The sequence below is a fragment of the Periophthalmus magnuspinnatus genome, chromosome 7 (assembly GCF_009829125.3).
Source record: "Periophthalmus magnuspinnatus isolate fPerMag1 chromosome 7, fPerMag1.2.pri, whole genome shotgun sequence".
NCBI classification, from domain to species: Eukaryota; Metazoa; Chordata; class Actinopteri; order Gobiiformes; family Gobiidae; genus Periophthalmus; species Periophthalmus magnuspinnatus.
Genome location: NC_047132.1, coordinates 24,106,261 through 24,126,990, shown reverse-complemented (window position 1 = coordinate 24,126,990; position 20,730 = coordinate 24,106,261). Strand labels below are relative to the sequence as shown.

The window sequence follows — 20,730 nt, the reverse complement described above, 5'->3', positions numbered from 1 at the left end:
TGTGTGTCGTCGTTTACAAAGACACACGCACAGCATTCAAAGGAACCTCCATGTAATCACTTAGATGTAAATTCACTGATTGGGCTTTTTCTGCTATCTCGTATTAGGGGTGAATTGGCAACAAAAGGAAGTAAGCCAAATTGTATGGGATTTTTTGCATTACATTAATTCATTATTCACATTTTTACATTTAAATTGATTTACTTTATTATTGCACTGTGAACAGATGAGGTTAAACTCTTTTGATTTTTAAAAAACCTCAATATAAGACAAATGTATGATGTTCTATTATAATTTTTACCTGTGCAAGGTGACATATAGGCCAGGCAAGTTTATTTGTATAATTTTGACAAAGAAATGCAAAGTGCCTTACAGAATAAGAAAGACATTAAAATCACTGTACAGTCAATTCAAAACATAAATAATCACAAATAATCATCATAAAATTAACATTAAAAGAGATGAGTGCAGAATAAAAACCTTCCCCTCATATGCACAGCTAAACAGAACTGTTTTGAACTTGGATTTAAACATTGTCAAAGTAGAGGCCTGTCTCACATCTTCAGGAAGACTGTTCCAGGTTTTAACTGCATAAAACTGAAACGTTGATTTCCCATGTTTAGTCCTGACTCTGGGCACCAGCAGGAGGCCTGTCTCTAATGAAATTTAAATATGGGAGCAGTATGTTTCCATAATGTTATAAAGAGACCGCTTAACTATTACAATTAAAATCTTTGTTACCAGTTTACCCATTCACTAATTATAAGTATTACTACAAGAAATTGAGATAGTGTCCTGGAAAGGTATGTTTTGATGCTATGCCATCTGTCGCCACACAGAAACGTAATGCTACAAGCTGTGCAAACTACAAGACAGAAAGGGACCTGGAGGTGGCTTCCAGTTCTGGTTTCAGTGGGACATCTGTGAACACTCAAGTATGGATACCTAAGAGCCCCCCTCCCCATGCTTCGTCACAGCCCAGCAACCTGCCATCCTCAGAGTGTATACAGGCTGAGGGGACAGGTGTGAGGGACAGGAGGTGCAGTGTGGCCTGGGGGTGTGGTCAGCTGGTGACACACCTGTCCCAGCTTGCACAATGGGCTCTGATTTCACATAGGAGCCCGACCATGTGTCCTAACATGCAACATTAGAGCAGTGATCCTCTCAGGCAATCTGTGAACCTGCAGGCCACCGCAAAGAAGGGATGACTCAAATGATGCCAAAGAAAGCATCGCACGAGTGAAAAAACCTCTTGCTAACTTTGCAACTTCTATTTTGCTTGTAGTCGAAATTATGTTCATTTTTTCCCAACCATCTCACCACAGCTTTTCCAGCATTCTACAGTTTTCCTGCTTTCAGTAAAACTTATATGATGAACGTGGCCTCTATCTATTTAGACTGAATACTTTTTTACACATGCCATCCATTTAAATTGCAATGTCAGTCATGTACAGAATTGTGCTCAATCGGTGTAAAGCTTCTTCCTGATTTAAAGACAGGGTACAAAGCTTATACCCTTCAGTGCCTCTCTTTTAAAGAATGTAAGTGGACACCAGCGTGTGTGGCACATGCACTGTTTCTGTAAAACCTCGAGATGGGGGAGATAAGCGTCTGGCCTTGGGGTATAGGTTTCAGGCAGGTGCATTGGGCAGCCCCACGGCTCCTCAGAGACAGGACGGAATAAGGCAGAAGGAGGAGGGCGGAGGCAATATGTGTGCCATAACAGTGTTTTGTCAGATTGCAAGCAACAAAGCTGTGCAATTATGTTTTCAAACCATCTACTACCTTAGAATATGTTATCCAATTTAATATATAAAGAAGGATCACAATTTTGGAGAAGTAGACGACTGGAATATGAAGTGCTAAACTAATACAAGAATCCCATGCGTTTCAGAACATGTTTGCAGTGGTCTACAGGGTGATCACACAGAATATTTAGTGCTAGTTATAATCATGTTTATGATTTGCAAATTACAATCACTCAAATAGCCCTGGTATAAAAACATAAAGGGACTGAATAGGTCTAAAGTAGGACCAAGTGGAAGGAAGGCCAAGAGGAAGGTTCAAACTGCAACCTGTAGTTAACTTATCTAAACCTCCCTGAAAAGTTAACTTGCATGTATATATTTTAGATCTATATTGTCTTTGAGATAGCTAAATTTAGTGGAAACATTATTCTCGATATAACATAAAATACAACATTTAACCTCTCAGACCATTACACTCTTACTCAGCTCCATCGTCTTCACAAACAAATCATTCTCTGCATCTCTAACGTCTAACAGCAGAAGTATATAAGAGCCAACATTTATCCAGTTTATCCATTTCACTCCCTTTGTCCATCCTGTTTATATGTGCTTCAAATAGATATAAGGTGAGTAGTGGGGCTGGAAATTAATGGTAAAATCCTAGCAGCACTAGTAAAACCTTTTAGACCAGAGCACACCCCTTTTACCCCATATCCCTCACTACCAGGAATGTGTCTGGACAATGGAAGTGTCCCAGTCCTTTGCTGGCCCTCATTGGGTCCACACAGGTCCTGACAAGAGAAACAAAAGTGCACCTTACGCCTCTCAACACGACTCGCAGCACCTCTAGGGCAAATACCAGAATACCTGCAGTAAATAAGAGGGAGGGGAGATAACTGCAGGTCATGGGGTAAAAGAGGGCCACACTGGGACTGCAGACAACCGTAAAAGACTTCTTATTTGCCATTAGATTATATTAAATATAGTATGTATATTTAGATGGTTGGATCGTTTTTTGTGAAGGTCTAAGGACATTTTCACAGTACAACATTTGCAAAATAAATGTATGTTAATGAAAAATTTGATACCCCTATCAGTGAGTTATTTTAAATTTCATCTTTTTAATGTGACAGGTCCAGTCTGGGAAGAATCACACAAAGTCCTATCTGTTTAATTGTCCTTTTATGATGTGTGCTCTTCCCTGTGACCCTGTGGGACAGAGGCATGTTTCTGTCACACATACATTGAGATGGGACAGGAGGGGAGCTGAAGTGAGCCGGTGATGGCCCCTTCCTGGAGTCTGCATCCAGTTTATTTGTAGTTTATTTGTGCTATATCAAAATTGAATACTCAACATTAGATAATTGCTTTATTGAAGTTAATTGATTTCTATGGCAACCAACAACATATCCTGTCTTATTATGTCTATAAAAACAGTTCATTGCTTTTATACCTTCTGAAATGCATTCCTGTATTTGAAATTTTTTTTTTTTAAGTTTGTTTGCTCCTGGAAATGCTTAAAATGTGTGTTTTGAGTACTATTAAAACATAAATTGCAAATCTAATCTGAATCTAAATCAGTTTGATATTTTACCCAACTTGTTCAGCCGGACAGGATCTATCAGTTGTAATCACCTTCTTTCTAATCATTTCAAAGAGAATGACCCACTCTACAATTTAAGATATATTGCTGATGTTTTATCATGAACTGGGTAGGGACTTAACTTGCCAGGACATTACCAACAACAATTAAACCACAAAAACTTAGGATATAGGAACAAACATGAACAAAACCTAGAATAAATCAAGGCTATGCAACTAACTCTAGACCACTAACTTCAACCAATTATTATAAAATCTAATTACTGTTTTGACTCAAGGTTATCATGCAGTCTGTCCCTGTAGACTTCAGTATTGTATGTCTGTCACTAATGGCTCTGGAATGTCCCATTAGTCAGGGGCTAGATGCGTGACGCAGTGAACATTAAAACACTTTGAGGAGACCAAAACTGATATCACATGGTGCAATAGACAGGTGACAGGACCAGTGATCTCATTGCCTTCAAGCAACGTAGTGATAGATTGCCCTCCCACGCGCTGCCAACCTAAAAATGTCCCCTTAAGGTACACATCAGACTTAAATTTCAAAATGGCCAGAGCAAAGATGACACTGTTATTTGTGGTGAGAAAAAATTATGTGCTTAAAGGTCCTATATTACACAAAATTGACTCTTGTGAGCTTTAACCTGTGTTACAACGTTGTTACCTCCTCAAAAACATACCTGGAGTTTTGTTTTGTTTCATTCACACGTTTGAGTAACCCTTTATTATTATTCCAAAACTCAAAATGCTCTGTTCCACCTTGTGATATCATGAAGTGGTAGTTTTCAACTTAACAGCTGCCTTTTACCTTTAGTTCAGTAGAGATTGGCTATTCCAGGGGTCACACTATCCAAATAATTCTAGTGAAGGTGTATAGAGTTTAAAAACACAGTAGAGCACTTCCTGTATTACCACATGACATCACAATGTGGAAGAGAGTATTTTACATTTGAGGGTAGTACTCAGCTTAAATATGCACGGTGTGTGTGTGTGGGTGTGTGGGTGTGTGTGTGTGTGAGGGGGAGGGGGTGCGTGTGTGTGTGTGTGTGTGTGTCTTAAACATGTGTGAATGAAACAAAACACAACTCCAGGTATGTTTTTCATAAGGCAACAACATATATAGATCAGAAAATATTGTAATATGGGCCATTTAATCTTATATGCCAGTCCGATGCCTGAGCTCAAAGTCCAAATGTCCTTAACACGAAAAACAATATAATATAATATAAATACCCTTTGTAATAAAAAAAGAAGAAAAAAAATATAGGATACACAAAGCTACAAGAAAAACTAACTTTAAACTTTGATGTTCATATGGTGGTCAAGACACTGACACACCCCAACAAAACTGATTGATTTATCCTTAGCTCAACATCTAAAAACCTACTGACAATGACATCATGTGTGGTGTGGGCGAGAGTGCCCCCACTCGCATTGCTGTTTACCATGGACAAGTCAAGTCATGAAATTTGATCCTGGGTCTTTTGAGTGACTCCACAGCAGTCCCCCCTCCAACACCTCTTGGCACTTGGAGCTATTGAAGGAAATGCACTGTTACCTCAAGACATGCTGGCGTCTGTGTGGAGGTCAGTAGGGCAGTGGTCCAGGATTGTGAACATATTGTTGCCATATGCGCATTAGCTAGGACTTCCTCAACAAGTTTCTACGAGATAATTGTAAATTGTGTTTACTGGTTTACTGGTGTTTACTGTATTTTATTTTATTTAATTAACAACCATCAAAAGGTTCATCAGCAACTACTAGTATTATTATTGTTCCCAACTATTCCTCAAATTAAAGTTTTATTGAAGTGTTATTGAGTTTACTTCTTTCCTCAAGGTTTTAAATAATAAACTACTTCAAAAATGGTTTTATATTTTTATGTATCTGAAAAGTGAGAAACTTTGTTGGTTAATCTCATCAATTACCTATCAGGGCATTTGTGCTTTACCATTTTAAACAATATCAAAATATACTATAATTTTACAGTACTATTTAATAGTACTAGTAGTTCATAGATGTATTTGTCCATTTGTTTTGTCATAGTACCGAGGCTTAAGAACTTAAGTTCTTTATGGACAGCTGGGCAGGTGTGTGCAGGTGCTCCCTCTTATCACTCAACATCACACAAACCTGCACCACTCATGTGAACCAACATAAGTACATGCAATAGAAGACTCCCATTCACGCACTGTCATGTCTGTCCTGAAGAACTCATTAAATAAAAACACAAAAGCTGCTGAAAGGCATATTAACATTGAAGACAAAAGGAGAGTTAGCATATAAAACAGTTTTTATTAACAGGAAAAATACAGGCAATGGCAAAAATGTTCATAGTGCCTAGTTAAAAATATAAAAAAACAGCTGAATGTACAATATTCAGTAAAGGCACAATGATATTTGGTCAATATCCAGAAGAAAAGACTGGGGAGTGTAGTTTTGCATCATGTGTAGGTTGGATCCTGTTGCTGAGGTCAACGCTAACCTGTCTATCAGCACCCCACCTCCACAGTCCACAGTGCTCAGGCAGCTGTCCCAACACACAGTTGCCCATATACACTTGCCATGTATGTATCGCATGGTGAGGAATGACAAGCCCCGTGCACACTAAACACACCCCAGCAGCTGCAGCTTGGCTAGGGGTCCCGGACCAGCCGGCACCAGGCGGGTTTCAGAGGAATTAACTGCATGTCTTTAGCTGCCCATAAATCAATCACACTTCTCACTGACCAGAATGGCCAATTTCAAAAAGGCACTTATGGAATTGATGAATGGCTTAAGAAATGACTGGACTGTGATCCAAGATAGTTTATAAAATGGGTAGACTTATGTCGTCTCGCTCCTGAGTGCAAGGAATGTACAGTCCCTTCAGTGTGATAAACAGCATCCTGACGCATTGTGTTTGTGCAGGAGGGACATGCGGCTGAAGGTCCGAGAACAGGAGCCACACTGGTACTTCTTCACCTCAGAGTGAGTTTGGAGATGAGCACGGAGGTTAGAGCGGTCAGCAAACGCCCGGTTACAATGCTGGCAGGCAAATGGACGCTCTCCTGGGGGGGAAAAGAAACAGTTATGTGGGGAATGAATGTAGAACAAGAGGCCTGCCTTCTAGCCTTTGAGTTGCAAATTATCTGACATGAATGCTACTCTAACCCCAAATGCATACAGTCTTTTACATTCATGAGATTAGATTACACATCAATGAGGCTCAGGACAGAGCAAGGTGCAATGAGTCAATCAAAGTACTGTATACAAACCTGTGTGAGTGCGGATGTGACCTCGAAGCAGCCACGGTCTAGAGAACGCCTTTCCACAAGTAGGACAAACACATGGGAGTGTGTGTGAGCGAATGTGCATCTTCAGAGCACCTAGGCTAGTATATTCCTTAGAGCAGTGTTTGCAGTGGAAAGTTGGCCGTGCCAAGGCCTCCTGGGACAGAGAGGGAGCATGTGGCAGAGGGCTGCATTGGGACGATTGGTGCTGGGACATCTGATGGTGAGAAAGTGCAGAGAGGCTGTTGTAGCTCTTGCTGCAGTACATGCAGTGGTACATGGGGTGGAGGGTATCAGGGCTTGGAGGGTCTGACGTGCGACCCCCATCATCCTCTTCATCACCACTGCTGCAGGATGGAGAACTGCTGAGATCCACGGGACCCAGTGGAGAAGGGGAAAGGGAGGGAGACACTGGGGTGACAGGGGAAAGCGGCAAAGGGAGACTGTCCATGTTGTTAAAAAAGGAGGTGACTGGATAGCAGGTCAGGACAGAAGAGTCTTGAGTTGGAAGCTCAGCACGTGGAAAGCTTTCAGGAATATAAGCTAAAAACAAAAAAGGACATATGTCAACATAAACTTATAAAGCATCTTCTTTGACAACTAGGCCTACTATCTATCTAAAGGTTGACAAAACGTAACTTACCCGCTTGGCTGTCCAGGTGACTCTCTCTGTAGCATGGCTTTTTGTTGGTAAAGTATTTCTTGACAAGGAATGAGCGAGGCATCTTGGAAGTCGCGTTTTCCCGGGGAGTCAAAGTTTGCAAATCTGTTCTCTCCTCGCAGCGGAGTCCGTCTTGTTGAGTGAGGCAGCTTTTCTTCCAATGTTAAGCGGTGATGTCAAGAGCACTGATTCTATGAGATGCATGGGAGCAGCTCGGCCCTGATATAGCAGGCAGAGGGGAGCAACAGCTGGGTCAATGGCGAGCCCCCGCCTCTAGACACACCCCGTGACCCAAGCGCACCATCCCCTTTCTCCACATGTGTCTCATGCGCCAAAAATTGCATCAAAGCGCAAATCTAATTGTGCATTTCACGCCCCCACCAGCGGACCACGTCTAACTGAGGACTTAATGCCATTAGCCGAGATGACGTCATTTTGTCTCAATCAGTGCTCTGATTAACTAAAGCCCTGGTCTATTTTTATATTATGTAATAAACACGGACCATGTTTGAAATAACTTTGCAATCTGATGCGGTCTGTTAATATTGATAGGCAGTCAACATGTTATCATTTACACCTTTACAAACTGTTAAAATGCATTCTGTTGTTGACGGGATTCAAAGTGGCCCTTGTTCTCCAAAAAAACGCGCGGTTTGGCAAAATGACCCCCTACTCCGCGGGACGGAGGAGATAAAGAGAAGACTGTTCACTACCAGCTTTAGTCACAGCAAGATGTCATGTATTATTGACCGGGCTGACAGGAACAATATGATGATTTAGGATTTGGGGCCATCTGTGTGCCTTCAGGTGCAGAGAGGGAAACGCGCTAATGCCTTAATTAACGCGAGCTGTAGGAATCTAGCTCAGTAATAAAATAATCATGTAAGGTTATAGTTATAGTTGATGTTAATGATACTCTATAATATTCCAAAAGGAGGGGTTGGTAGAATGGCACAGCAAAATATAGGCCTACTTCTGTGGATTTAAGGTGTAACTGAGTAACGTGAATCTGGCATTGCCTGCCTCTGTGAAAATGTGCTTTGCTTGGGATGTTCCACGGTATTATATTACAAATGTATCTATGCCTCATTTATTAAACAGGCCTAAATGCTTTTGCACAACTCCAAGATGGCTGCATGCAAACCTTTGTTACCCGTGACTATAGGACTTGTTATAGCTAAATATAAACGGGACCTGATCAATTTCTGATAAAAAAGTTTAATTTTCTGGAGGTGAGGTCCAGTTTAGTAGGCCTATTTGTACAAGAGTCCAAAGTAAAGCCAGGCAAAGCCGCCCGGGTGCGGCGCACAGTGCTGTCGTGTGGTGTGGGGTATGCACCTGTTTAAAAGGCGCCATTGTCATGGCATGCCCAAAAGTTCACACATCGTTAGGACGCTTGTTGACGCCGACGCCACGTAGACTGGGGTCAGGAGGCCAGGACTGCAGTAAAAACATGAAGCAAACAGCAGAAACGCGTGAAAGTAACCTGAGTTGTAGTGCTGACTGTAGACATGTCTTAAAGATGCCCATGCCAAGGAGTGCTGGAAAGAGATGATGTGAATTGACAACTCGTTTTAATAAGGAAAAGAACAGTAATCCTTGCTCACTTTAATCATGACTATTTCGACCAGACTCCATAATGAGACTAAGACACATCACTTTCATATCATTTTCATTTTGACGTTGGCCTTTGGAGAGTAAACTGTGGAAAGGGGACGTGGACCTGCTCACTTCTGTTCATTGGCTTTAAGCTTTTTAAATGAGCCTGTGATAATCAGTCAATGTTCTGTTTCGTTACAAATATGATAGACACGCCTAAATATGACACTATTTAACGTATTTACACCAACGCTGTATGAACCAGGTAGAAAACTGTAGTTTGTTTGCAAAAGGCTGAATCTGCACAGTCTCCCTGAATGTCAGTGTTGTCATTTGTTACACAAGTAAGATTGAAGTGACAACCTGACATTCTGGATGGGTAGACTGTTTAAATATGATTTTTGTTTTCTATACCCTACTGAATAAAATGAGGAAAATGGATGGGGATGTTGGAAATATGGAAATACAAATTCAAACATAGTTGATATAGGGGTTGTCCTGTTTGTTTACTCACATGACAGACCTTTGAATAACCAGGTGCTCAGATACCATTCAGTTCATTCAAACAAGTGATAATTTGCCACTCAAGTTAATTTACATTTGATGTTTATGCAGTTGGTTTTCCTTTTTTCAACTGAATGACAACAACCATAGGCTGTACTGAGTGAAAGGGTAAAGATAATCAAATGATTGTCAATGGGTGAGACTTTATTGTGAAGGACTCATACATTTTAAAGGAGACATATGACCTCTCACCTGAAGTCTGTTCATTTTATATGATTTTGTATGAAACACATAGTTGTAAAGAAATGTAAATTATCATTTTACCTTCTATTTGTTTGTTTATGCATCATGATGCACCAAGTGTGAGGGGAGCGGAGCTGTTCAGACAACCATCACTCGACGGGAGATAAGACCATCCCAGAGGAATGTGGTATGAACACCTACTCCCACACAGTTACTGCACCCTCACCTACTGTAACCTACATTTTTATCAAACCCATTAGAAATAATAATTATTTAACTGGTTTGTCTCATCGAGATTCAAAATATGTTACAAAAAGCAACAAATGCAGGAGAGATTACCGTAAATTGTTATGAAGCTCATTTAGAGGTGGGCACTTTATGAAAATATTGTGAATTTTGTTTAGTACAAAAAAGGATGGCTTGTATTTTAAATAAATCTCTTTACGAGTGGTCGTCACTAGTGGTCGTGTTAGTATGGTCCTCCACCACATGCCTTGATTTAAATTTGGCCCTCACTGTGTATCTCCACAAACCAGACTCTTGTTTGACGTGGAGAAGGGCCTCCTCCTGCTTGTCTCTATGGAAATGTTGCTATAATCTTCTACAGTAAGGGTTAAAACATATCTATCTCATTGTTATTAAGTATGATATTTTGATGGAATCATGCAGGTGATGTGCCACCTCCAGAAATTTACAAGCTGTACCTCTAAAATGGGGAACACTGCAAGTGAATGTGAAACTTCTTCAGTAGCTTACTTACATAAACGCTTTCAGATAAAAGTAAGGCATTTTATTTACCTGAACATTCAGAACCACATGACAAACCACATTTGACAAAACTTTACAATTACGAAACAGAGAGGCGCATGCTCCATACTGATACAAACAAACAATAACACAGAGCACTGATTTCTACAGTGTCAACAATCAAACCACCAAATGATTATTTATCTCAGGCAAAAGAAGTTATATATTTTGTTCTGAATGATACAAGATTTTTCAAGAGAAGTGTTCTGCATTCGAGAGGTACATGTTATAAATTCCTTCTGTGGTTGGACCATCCCACATTAGGATGGAGGTTTTTCACGCTTGATTTTATGCATTATTTGTTTCATTTAAGCATTTTTTTGGTTTGTTTGTTTGTTTTGTTTTGTTTTATTGACATGTTCAAATTTACAGAAACGATTTCAGATATCTTTTGAATGTATTTGTTATTTGAGTGAATTAGACTGACATATCATTTATAAGAAATAATAAAATATCTTTACATATAGATTAAACTATTGTTTCTATGTGAAAAGCTTAGGTTAGTTATATGTTGAGAAAGCAAACTGACTCAACCAATAATAATAATAATAATAATAATAATAATAATAATAATAATAATAATAATAATAATAATAATCATCATCATCATCATCAGCAGCAGCAGCAGCAGCAGCAGCAGCAGCAGCAGCAGCAGCGTGTTCCCTGTAGTGTCTCGCATTCATTCATTAAAATATTTGATAGTAAAATTCTTTGTTTACAAAACGTTAAATAGGCCAATACAAGCAATCAGTAGCAGTAGTCTGCATTTGGGGGCGTCTACAACACGAAGATACAAAAATAAAACCCAAAATAAATGGCTCCATCTTCTGTTCACATAGAGAACAACACTGTGTGAAACGTTTTTTGGTTTTTTTTACAATGTCATATCAGTACACTAGAGGGCAGGCAAGCACACGAAATTTCTAGAGTCTTCTAATAACCACACAATTTTCTTAACTTTTTTATTATTAGTTTTTATTGAGTTTTGTAATTGAAAGATTAAGATTATTATTATAGTTGAGTTAACTTAAGTTATTTTTTCCGACTCCGTGACTTTCCGTGTACATTGTCTCTTAGTACAGGCTTCAGTGACTCCTAAAGGGAATTTTAGGTCAAATAGAGCACACACAGAGTATGTGGGTTAGGCCACCCCAACCATGTGAATAGTACATGTCTCGACCTGACCTTCGGAGTGGTACAGTTTCATGGCAGATATTGTGCACCGCCAGCACCTCTACCTAGGCTAAAAGCAGAGAACATATATCTCTGTCAGTTATATGTTTTTTCAGGTAAGTCAAAAGAAGTTTTAGAATTTTTTAAAACAAGTTATTTTGTCTTTATGACTACTACATTCAGGGTAATTTCAAACTTTAAAAGTTTTTTTTAGATGTCAGGTGTTGATATCTATATCTAGATAGATAGATTGATAGATTGATTGATAGAAAGTTGATAGACAGACAGACAGACAGACAGACCGACAGACAGACAGACAGACAGACAGACAGACCGACCGACCGACCGACCGACCAGTAAAACCTGAGACAAGGAGGTCTGTGGTGAACATGGTGACTGGTAACGTGACCACCAGATGAGGATATTTTTGTTACCATAAGTTATGTAATAAGTATTTGCCTTGCCAACACCCTCTCAACCTGGAATTTCAGATGATTAAATTATGTTACATTGCTCTTTTGACCCTGAAGCTTCCAAGTTAGCTGTTATATTTTCTTTCTTTCTTTCTTTCTTTCTTTTTTTTTTTTTTTTTTTTGAGCACAAATGATCAAACTTCAACAACTACTGCAACTCTGAAATGAACAATGCATTTTTTCATATAATTTAACCCTTGCTTTGTGCTATTTTTAACATGGGCGTCATACTTTGGTGGAGCCCAGCAATAGAGAACAAGGTTGTGCGTGCAAAGATTGTTTATTTAATTTTTATCATAGGGTTGTAACTGGCTTGATATTGCCTAGCAAATTTGCATAATAATCACATCCTTCTTTGAGACTTTCACACTGTTTCTTACCATCCTCCAGGTCTCTCCAAAAGAGTGACACAGCGTGTCCCCTGCCTGTTTGCATACCCTTGCCAAGGACACCACTCCAGGCTCTGTTTGTATTGGCTATGTAAGGTGGAACTATGATACACAAGCTCCACACTGGAGCAAACTGGAGTTCATACAATTGGCTGGATCAAGAGAGGGTCTCCCACAAGGACTCATTGTTAACGTACCGATTTAAATGTTACAAGATTGTATGCATGCAGTGATACAGTAAGACTAGCACCATTAAGTACTGGTTGCTTATATACCCTTCTATCACGCAAGCCAAGTCTTATCACCTACTTACAGTCACTTATGCAAGCCAAGAGAGGCCCATGCAGAAGCACCATAAAAAGTAGGTGTATATGTAACATAACTGTATAATCACCAACTTAAAATTCTTTGATCACTTTACCATATTGATAAGTATCATAAGTAACACCCACTAACCCAGTTCACCTGCTCCTTGTTTTAATAATCAACACATAAGTCAAAGTGTTCACTGCTTGCTACAAATTAACTTTTGACCAAACACACAAAGCAAACTCAAATTCAACCTAGTGTTTTTTAGGTTTGGAATGTCTTGTATTTTTGTGTAGGCCATGGTTAGTGGTGTCAGTCAGGAGTCAGGCATGCTGTTTAACAGGAGCTGTATGATGCACTCATGAACATGATCGAGCAGAGGGAGGCAGTGCATGACCTTTCACCTATTTCTTCAACAGCCTGGGAATCTGTGGGAATTATGTGAAGAAATGATCAATGGTCATTTGCCATCCAGAAAAGGAAAATACTCTAACAGAGTGTAAATACAACTAACAGTAAAACAACTTAATATTTATGTTATGTTTGTAATATTTTACTCTGACAGCATTAACATGAACACAAGATCAGGTGTAGGTTCTTGCTGTTGTATTCTGTGTGTGTGTTTGTGTGTGTGTGTGAGAGAGAGAGAACAAGATTTGGATGCCATCATAACGCAAAGGCGAATGTGTTCTCAATTGTGTGTGTCATTGAGTAAGTTGCCTAGCACCTGGTAACTGTATAGGGGGAAACCGTATCATCCAACTCTTCAGAAGACCAGCGCTGTGTGTATGGGACTTATGTGGTAATAAGACTATAACAACGTATAGGTTAAACCCAGTTGTCTTTGGCTGTGTTATTTTAGGTGGGATCCTTTTCAATTGTGCTTTCAAGTAATTTTATCAGTCCCTCAAATTCTTTGAACTCAGGCGCAAGTATTATGAAAGGGCACATTCCTGAAATCTTTTGCGGTATTCTCAAAATCCTAAACACATACATTTGCTATTTTCTATTCTGTTCTATTTTCTAAGCACATAAAATTGTGTTGTGTTTTTGTGACCTTTGATACAGGCTGTAGCTATCTCAAAGTTTTGATCCTCTGCGGGACACAGTCTTTAACATCATACCAGAAGTCCTCTGTAATGAACTTGTATTAGGCTGTAGGCCCACTCTTTTGATTTTGAACTGTCTGGTGGCAAAGGCATAGAGGGTAATATATTCACAAGATTTCAAAACCTGACCTCCGATCATAGATCAGATGACCATTGCCCGCCTCATAGTCTGTGTAACAGAGGTGAAACTATCTGCTGATCTGGGATCAGTCTTTGCCTAAAGTCTTCATTTCCATCTGTGTTTTGACAGCGTCCGTCGCCCTGCCCCCACTCTGCTGCCTGGATTCAGAGCTTGGATCTTGTGTAATATTGGGATTGGCTGGTTTATTCATAGTGGGCGGGGAAAGGCGTGGCTTGAAGAATTGTGATCTCACAATCAGCTGTTTTGTGCGCTCTACATTCTGATCCGAGGATCAGCTGGAGGCAGCAATAAACACAATCTGCAGCCGGAAATTAGAGAGAAGGGAGAAAAGCTGCAGATGTTATGATCTGAAAAGAGTGTAAAATATTTACACGAAGCCCTTCTTCTAAGAAGAAAGCCTTTTATTTTTGTAACATAGTGTTTTAACTAGGCTACCTCACGTTAAGGCTATCTAAAGCTATGCTTTAAGAGCTATATTTATTGGCTATTTTTTGTCACATCGTTTACAACTTGAAAGATTATTGCAAAGGCAGGTAAGAACCTTTTTATTGCACTCAATATACTTCTATGTGTTAAACTATGTTTTTCAGCGATCAAAATACACCTGTCACCACTGGCTCCTGTTGTAATCTTTTCATAAAACCACGAAAAAGAAAAAAAACAACAACAAACTATTTGGCGTTGTCTTCGCTGATTTTCATGGCTGATTACGTTAAGCATAAATGATTATTTGCGCATAGATGAAAGTGCTCAGATGAACTGAGGTAACGTGAATGTAAAGTGTTTTTGTTCGACGCCCATCATGACAAAAATGAATAATAGATGTGCACTGGTGTTTCTGTGTCCTGCTTGAGCCTTTGCTCTTCGATTTACACCAAATGCTGATGTGGAGTCAGGTCGATGGCGGATGTTGATGTTGTTTTTTTCTCTCTGAAGCAGACGGATGTAGGATACATTTCTGGACATTTTGGTCTATTTAAAGTGGAAGCTGCTTTGTCTCACTACGTTACAAACATTGGCCCTAGATCTTCATTAAACCTGTGTCAACTTGCGATAAATGCTCTCTGAATGTTGTAAATTTCCGTCTATTTCTGTCCCTGCAGCCTGCTGCTGCTTAGTCCGCTGTCATTGCTTTGACCCTTCGTGTGCAGAGCTTACGCGGATCATTCACGTTAACCTGGATATCCTCCGTCATGTCTTTGTCGTGGGCGACACTACAGCATTCGCTGTGGGCCTATTTTTGCTTAAGATCGAATTTCCTGGATTGATTTGTAAACAGTGCGACGGCAAACACCTTTCATAACCTTGTCTCTTAGAGCAGGCCTATGGATTATAAAACACACCAAAGAACACAGACATAAAACACCGACATTATTATGGTCAGTTACAGAAATGTCGCATACACAGCCCTCGGGCTCTTTTTGGTGCTTAATAATCCTTCATTTTTGCTTCTCCTGTCAAGACAGCTCTCTCCTTGGTCAAAGCTGAAACCCTCTCTGTAGCGTCAGTGACGGGCGCATGACGTCATGAGTGTCTTGTTTTCATTCCTTGAGGCCCCGCCCATAAAGCTCCGCCCATAAAGCGCCGCCTTTCCTGTTCTGGGCCTATTTTAAAAGACAAGTGACCAGACATGTAGTGCCACTGGTCCATAGTGTTATAAAATCGTTGGTTATGTATAATAAGCTTGCCAATGATGCCAGAAAATACATTACATTCAAAACATTATTTATATCAAATGACAGTATGCCTATACCACCCTGCAGGTCTGAGGCTATGCAGCTGTAGATTTCTATAGGGAGAGGATTATGTTGAAATGAACACAAAAGTGGCATTGTCAAATTCTAACCATTACCATTCCACCCACTTATATTTCTTGTTACAGTATTATTTGTAGATGGGTTTTGAACATTAAGATTAATTGTTTAGAATCCAACTACTACAGCAGTGCATCAACATATTTTTTAGGCCAGTTTTTACACATCTTTTACACATCTTCCACCTTTGTCAAACCACTTTTTATCACCTCCTCCACTGATGCCTGTCCATCTGTCCGGACAGGGTGCTGATATCTGCTCCTGGGGGAAGGGGCCAAGGCATTGTCCACCTGCCCCACCAACAGATAATCAAAGCCTTTTCTTTACTTGAGAGAGGAGAAAAACACTTGACAAGATAGCTTCTGGACATTACTTTAATGTTCACTTCCTGTTTACTTCCTTACAGTATAGTGTATCTTTGTAGATTGACATTTCTCCTCATTTGTTTTCTTAGGCCTTTGCATTGATGTGAAACCAAGTGAAACCTTACATTTGCACTACTGAAGCCTCCCTGTTCCAAGGTCCAGGAAAGGACTTCCAGTGAAGAACAAGAGACAAAACACAAATAAGATTTTCAAAGGCAGCTACAGCTTTGTCCCTTTTGACAACCTTCTGATACATCACCTAGTCATGTTTCAGCGCTTGAGCAACCTTCTTTTTGGGGAAGTGGAGGAAGTGGCTGCAGAGATCAATGGACCCAATCCCTGTGTGACAGAGGCGGACGAGGAGGGCTGGATGATCGTCAACCTTCCTGGTGAGTGATAGAATATGACTGGTGTTGTAAAGTCTAAGGAAGTGGAGGGTTTTGTAGGTTCCCTTAGATATAACATTTAGGAGTGGATGGATGGGCCAGAACAGTATAGAAGTGAGGTCATTTAGTCATGACAAATGACAATAACACCAAACTCCATTTATTCAAATAGGGCTCTGGTTCAGAGAGTCGATTAAACTAATGATATGATTTTTATTTTTTTTTTCATTTTTTTGTGTTTCTTTACCCCTTTACCCCCTTTCTCTCCTCTAATGTTTAAAAACACCCTCTATAAACCCCCACACTTGTATTTGCATGTGTGTGCCTGTGGTCCCTCTGAAAATTGCCCCACCTACTTTCAATGAAATTTATAATACATTTCCATATTATCCTAATTTTGCATCATCCCTTTCAACACTGTTGTTTTTGGTCCTTCTCATCCCTCTCATCTCTCTTTGCCTGTGTTCACTGTGTTCAGTAGAGTGCATGATGCAGGTGGAAGATGAGAAACCCCCACTGTCTGTGCAATCATTTCCAAGCAGTCACTTAAATAATACAGACTCAGGCTCCAGAGCTGATTGCTCTACAACCATCTCAAACCCATGTTGCAAACGACGCAGAACACATAAAGGCTGCTCAAGGAGAACAGTAGACTCCACTTCTTACTGTAGTATTAGTCCATCGGACATAAGTGTGACTACACCTGGAACTCTTGACAGAGGGGCCAGAGGGTCTCTGCCCTCCTCCCCCTCATCCGTATCCCCTGACTCTCAGGGCGGGTGTGGAGGCAGTGGGGGTAGTAGTAGAACAGGCTCAGAGAGAGGCTGCATGGATGAGAGCTGGTTTGTCACCCCTCCCCCCTGTTTCACTGCAGAAGGAGCCACTGCTGAGGCCAGTCCCATGGAGGACCTGCTCATCGAACATCCCAGCATGTCTGTTTATGTGTCTCAGAATGGCACAGGCATCACATCCAGCAGCAACCTATCAGCGGTGGGAGAGGAAAGCATGACTAGCCTGGTGGGCAGTATCAGGTGAAAAAAAACAAAAACTCATATTCATATTATTTTATACTAGTGCTTGTCTGAGTATTAGATTGATCATGATTTTGTTTATGATGTTTTTCAGCAGAGTGACAGAACCGTCAGCAGTCCCTGCCACCTGCACTACACTGCCCACCCGAGTCAACCGTGGAGCAGCTGCCCAGGCTGGTTCCCTAGCTAAGGTCACCCAAATGGCCCGGGTTCAGCGCAGCAAAGCCCGCATTGAGAGACGCCGCCTTGGACGCAATCACATGCAACGCCAAAATCGTACCAGGGAGCAGGTTCCTCGTCTTGCAGCTCATGTTCGGAATAGCTTTCTTCACCAGCCCTGCAAGCGCAACTTCTGCCATTAAACCCTACAGCCACTAGGTGGTGGTGTTTACTCTGAGGGCATTAGCAATTATCTGCAAGACATCATTAAAGTTGTTAAACCAGTTGTTTTCATTCGATATTCCATTTATATGAAAACTAGATATTTAAATTTTATTTGGAAAACAAACATCATAGGAAGCCCTCTGAAGCCCTCTCTAAACCACTTCCTGCAACATTCAAACAAATGTCTGCTTCATTAGAAAATTACAAAAAAAAAGAGTTTATTTTAATCTTTTCCTTCATTAATATTAAACATTTTTCTTTACTTGTTCTAGGCATGTAATCACTGCGATACAAAATTTAGAACAAAAATATGAAAGCATCTGAATATTCCACTTATGTTGACTGACATCTTTTTCTGGTGGAAATGAGACACTGTGTTAATTAAGTGTTTTGTGATAAAGAAAATACTGCTTTTTGTGACAATGAGAGAGACTCAAGACATATTTTTAATTTGCCTGTACAACAACTCTTAAGGCAAAAAGACAAAAATCACGTTGAGAGATTTCTTCACATTTAGAAGGATATGAGCAAGTTGTACATGGCAAAGTAAATAGGCAAAACAGACTAAAGAGTTAAGAGCTGGATTTACTGATTTAAAAATAAGTGGTTTTAAATGAGATGGATCATGGAACGCGATATTTAACCCCAAGCTTTTTTTATTTTATTTTTTTTATAAAATATTATTAATAACTTTATTATTTGTATCATAATTTGCCTAGTTTGCCTTGGGGTTTTTGTGTTTGACAAGTAATTGTAAGTGCAAAGCAGTATTTAAAGTGACCTCTTTATTTGGTTTTGTTAAAGACCCCATGATCATTTGCTGTGTATTACACTTTCCACCCAAAAAGTTGTCATCAGACAAAGAGAAAATAGACATGAAAATCAAAGCCCTGCATGAATTTGTAAGTATCTTAAGCTGAGTGCCCAGCACATGTGACATTGGTCATCTCCATCATGTGCTGTGACTGAATACAAGCCGTCCATCCAATACAAATGTCTCATCAATGCCCCCTCGATTCACTCAAAAAAGTTTGTATTTTCTTAAACATCAGCCTGCCATATCTTTACCACCCAGACTGAACAGTGTCCACTCAAAGGTCTAATTTATGTATTCAAAATAATAGTAAAAATAATGGTGCTGAAGTGTATACTAAAGTTTGTAAAATATGTGAGACATGGATGTATGTTTGCACTGTCATACTTTTGTGAGTTTTAACAGTGTGCTGTGTGCTCGTATTTGTTTCTTTGTGATTTTATTTTTGTTTGACTCAAACTGTGTGAAAAGAATTTCTGAGATATATATATATATATATATATATATATATATATATATATATATATATATATATATATATATATATATATATAATATATATACACACACACCCACACACATATATTGTAAATACAACTATAGAAAATAATGAAATGATTATTAGTGCTTCTACAACACTCTCTAAAAAGCCTCTCAGGACTTGAGTCCACAAAGCTATGTCGGATAGGACTGGCTCACCTCTGTGCTCATTATTGGGTCAAAATGGTGTCGTTTAGCTCTATCCTTTTAACATCACTAACAAAGTTGATGTGCCATAGTTTGGTTTAGCACAGCACTTGCTCTATGAATGCAGGAGGACACAGGGGTGTTGTTTTAACTATTTTTGTGTGTGTGGAGTGGCTGTCTCTATTTTGAAAATAAATGTATTTCATGTCATTCAGCGCATTTAGACAAATTCCCAAAAAAATAAATCTGCATTATTATTTCAGTAATATATTCTTTTAAGTAAACTTATTTTTTTGATATTTGTTGTAGGTGAGGGGGCAAGATATAACCTGCTTTCATAATACTGGTGTTAACCAAAACATAACATGATTGTGAACACCTCAGTCACTTTATAGCAATTTCTATTGGCAAACTCCAGTTTGAGTCTAGTTTTATTACGCCTTCCTTTTTTGTTATTACAGAAATATGTTCTTTGTATGGTGTGTTTATGACTGGTGTAGGGAATCTGATATAAGATACATGGACAAAAAGTGAGGCAGAGATAGTTAACAAATGTATCATAAAATAACAATAGGAAATGCTTGTGTCCTCCCAGTTATTACAATTTCACCAATAGGATGTTTTCAAGTTGAATGTCTGGGAAGAGTCATTTATGTTGTGCTCTGATGTAAAGGCAGCTTCATAGACTTGGGTTTTGCCCATGTTATATCTAAATTAGTACTCATCTCCCCATAAAAGCTATATACAAACAAAATTGGTGTATCTGATATGTATGGTGATTGTGCCTTTCACTATTTCTGCATGGTTTTTGTGATGTACTGACTTTTCCATCCCCTTCAAGTGGGTATGTGTCCACTGACAGGGAAGACCTATGCAAGAACCAACAGATGAGGTTTCTGTCATTCATTCAGAGAACACTGGTACCCGCCAAAAAAACAAAAAACGAATAAGAATAAATGCTCAGGCTTATTCCTGAATCTTGTGTTGTCATTCATTTGAATGGGTTCTGGATCAAGATTGATTTCTACTATATGTAAAAATCAATCCAGTTTGCACAGATATATAGCCTAAGCACTGTACTTGGAGGAGGCGCTCAGACTCTGAATATGACCACTTTCATTTCACAAAAAATATATTAGGATTTTATTTTTTTAATTTTTTTAATTTTACTTTCTGTTGACTGGACAGACTGGACTAATTTTGTAGAAAATTAGAGAA

At 39.4% G+C, this 20,730-nt stretch overlaps 2 protein-coding genes across 4 annotated transcripts; one reads left to right on the top strand and one right to left on the bottom strand.

Moving 5' to 3' along the window:
- Positions 1-5,739: 5,739 nt before the first annotated feature.
- Positions 5,740-7,457, bottom strand: snai1b (snail family zinc finger 1b). Its single transcript, XM_033969347.2, has 3 exons — positions 7,266-7,457; positions 6,608-7,165; positions 5,740-6,400 (listed from the first exon to the last, which is right to left on the bottom strand). The coding sequence occupies exons 1-3, from the start codon at positions 7,345-7,347 to the stop codon at positions 6,219-6,221; spliced, it is 822 nt and encodes a 273-aa protein (XP_033825238.1). The 5' UTR covers positions 7,348-7,457; the 3' UTR covers positions 5,740-6,218.
- A 6,786-nt stretch (positions 7,458-14,243) lies between these two features.
- Positions 14,244-19,310, top strand: LOC117373359 (tumor protein p53-inducible nuclear protein 2). Of its 3 annotated transcripts, none has more exons than XM_033969346.2 (4): positions 14,244-14,564; positions 16,300-16,599; positions 17,471-17,627; positions 17,722-19,310. In XM_033969346.2, exons 2-4 carry the CDS (start codon positions 16,476-16,478, stop codon positions 17,987-17,989), a joined length of 549 nt encoding a protein of 182 aa, XP_033825237.1. In that variant the 5' UTR covers positions 14,244-14,564; positions 16,300-16,475; the 3' UTR covers positions 17,990-19,310. The 3 variants fall into 3 exon arrangements, with proteins under 3 accessions (XP_033825237.1, XP_033825236.1, XP_055079081.1); XM_033969345.2 differs by having other exon boundaries at positions 14,270-14,564; positions 17,075-17,627; XM_055223106.1 differs by having other exon boundaries at positions 14,272-14,564; positions 17,725-19,310.
- The last annotated feature ends 1,420 nt before the right edge of the window (positions 19,311-20,730 follow it).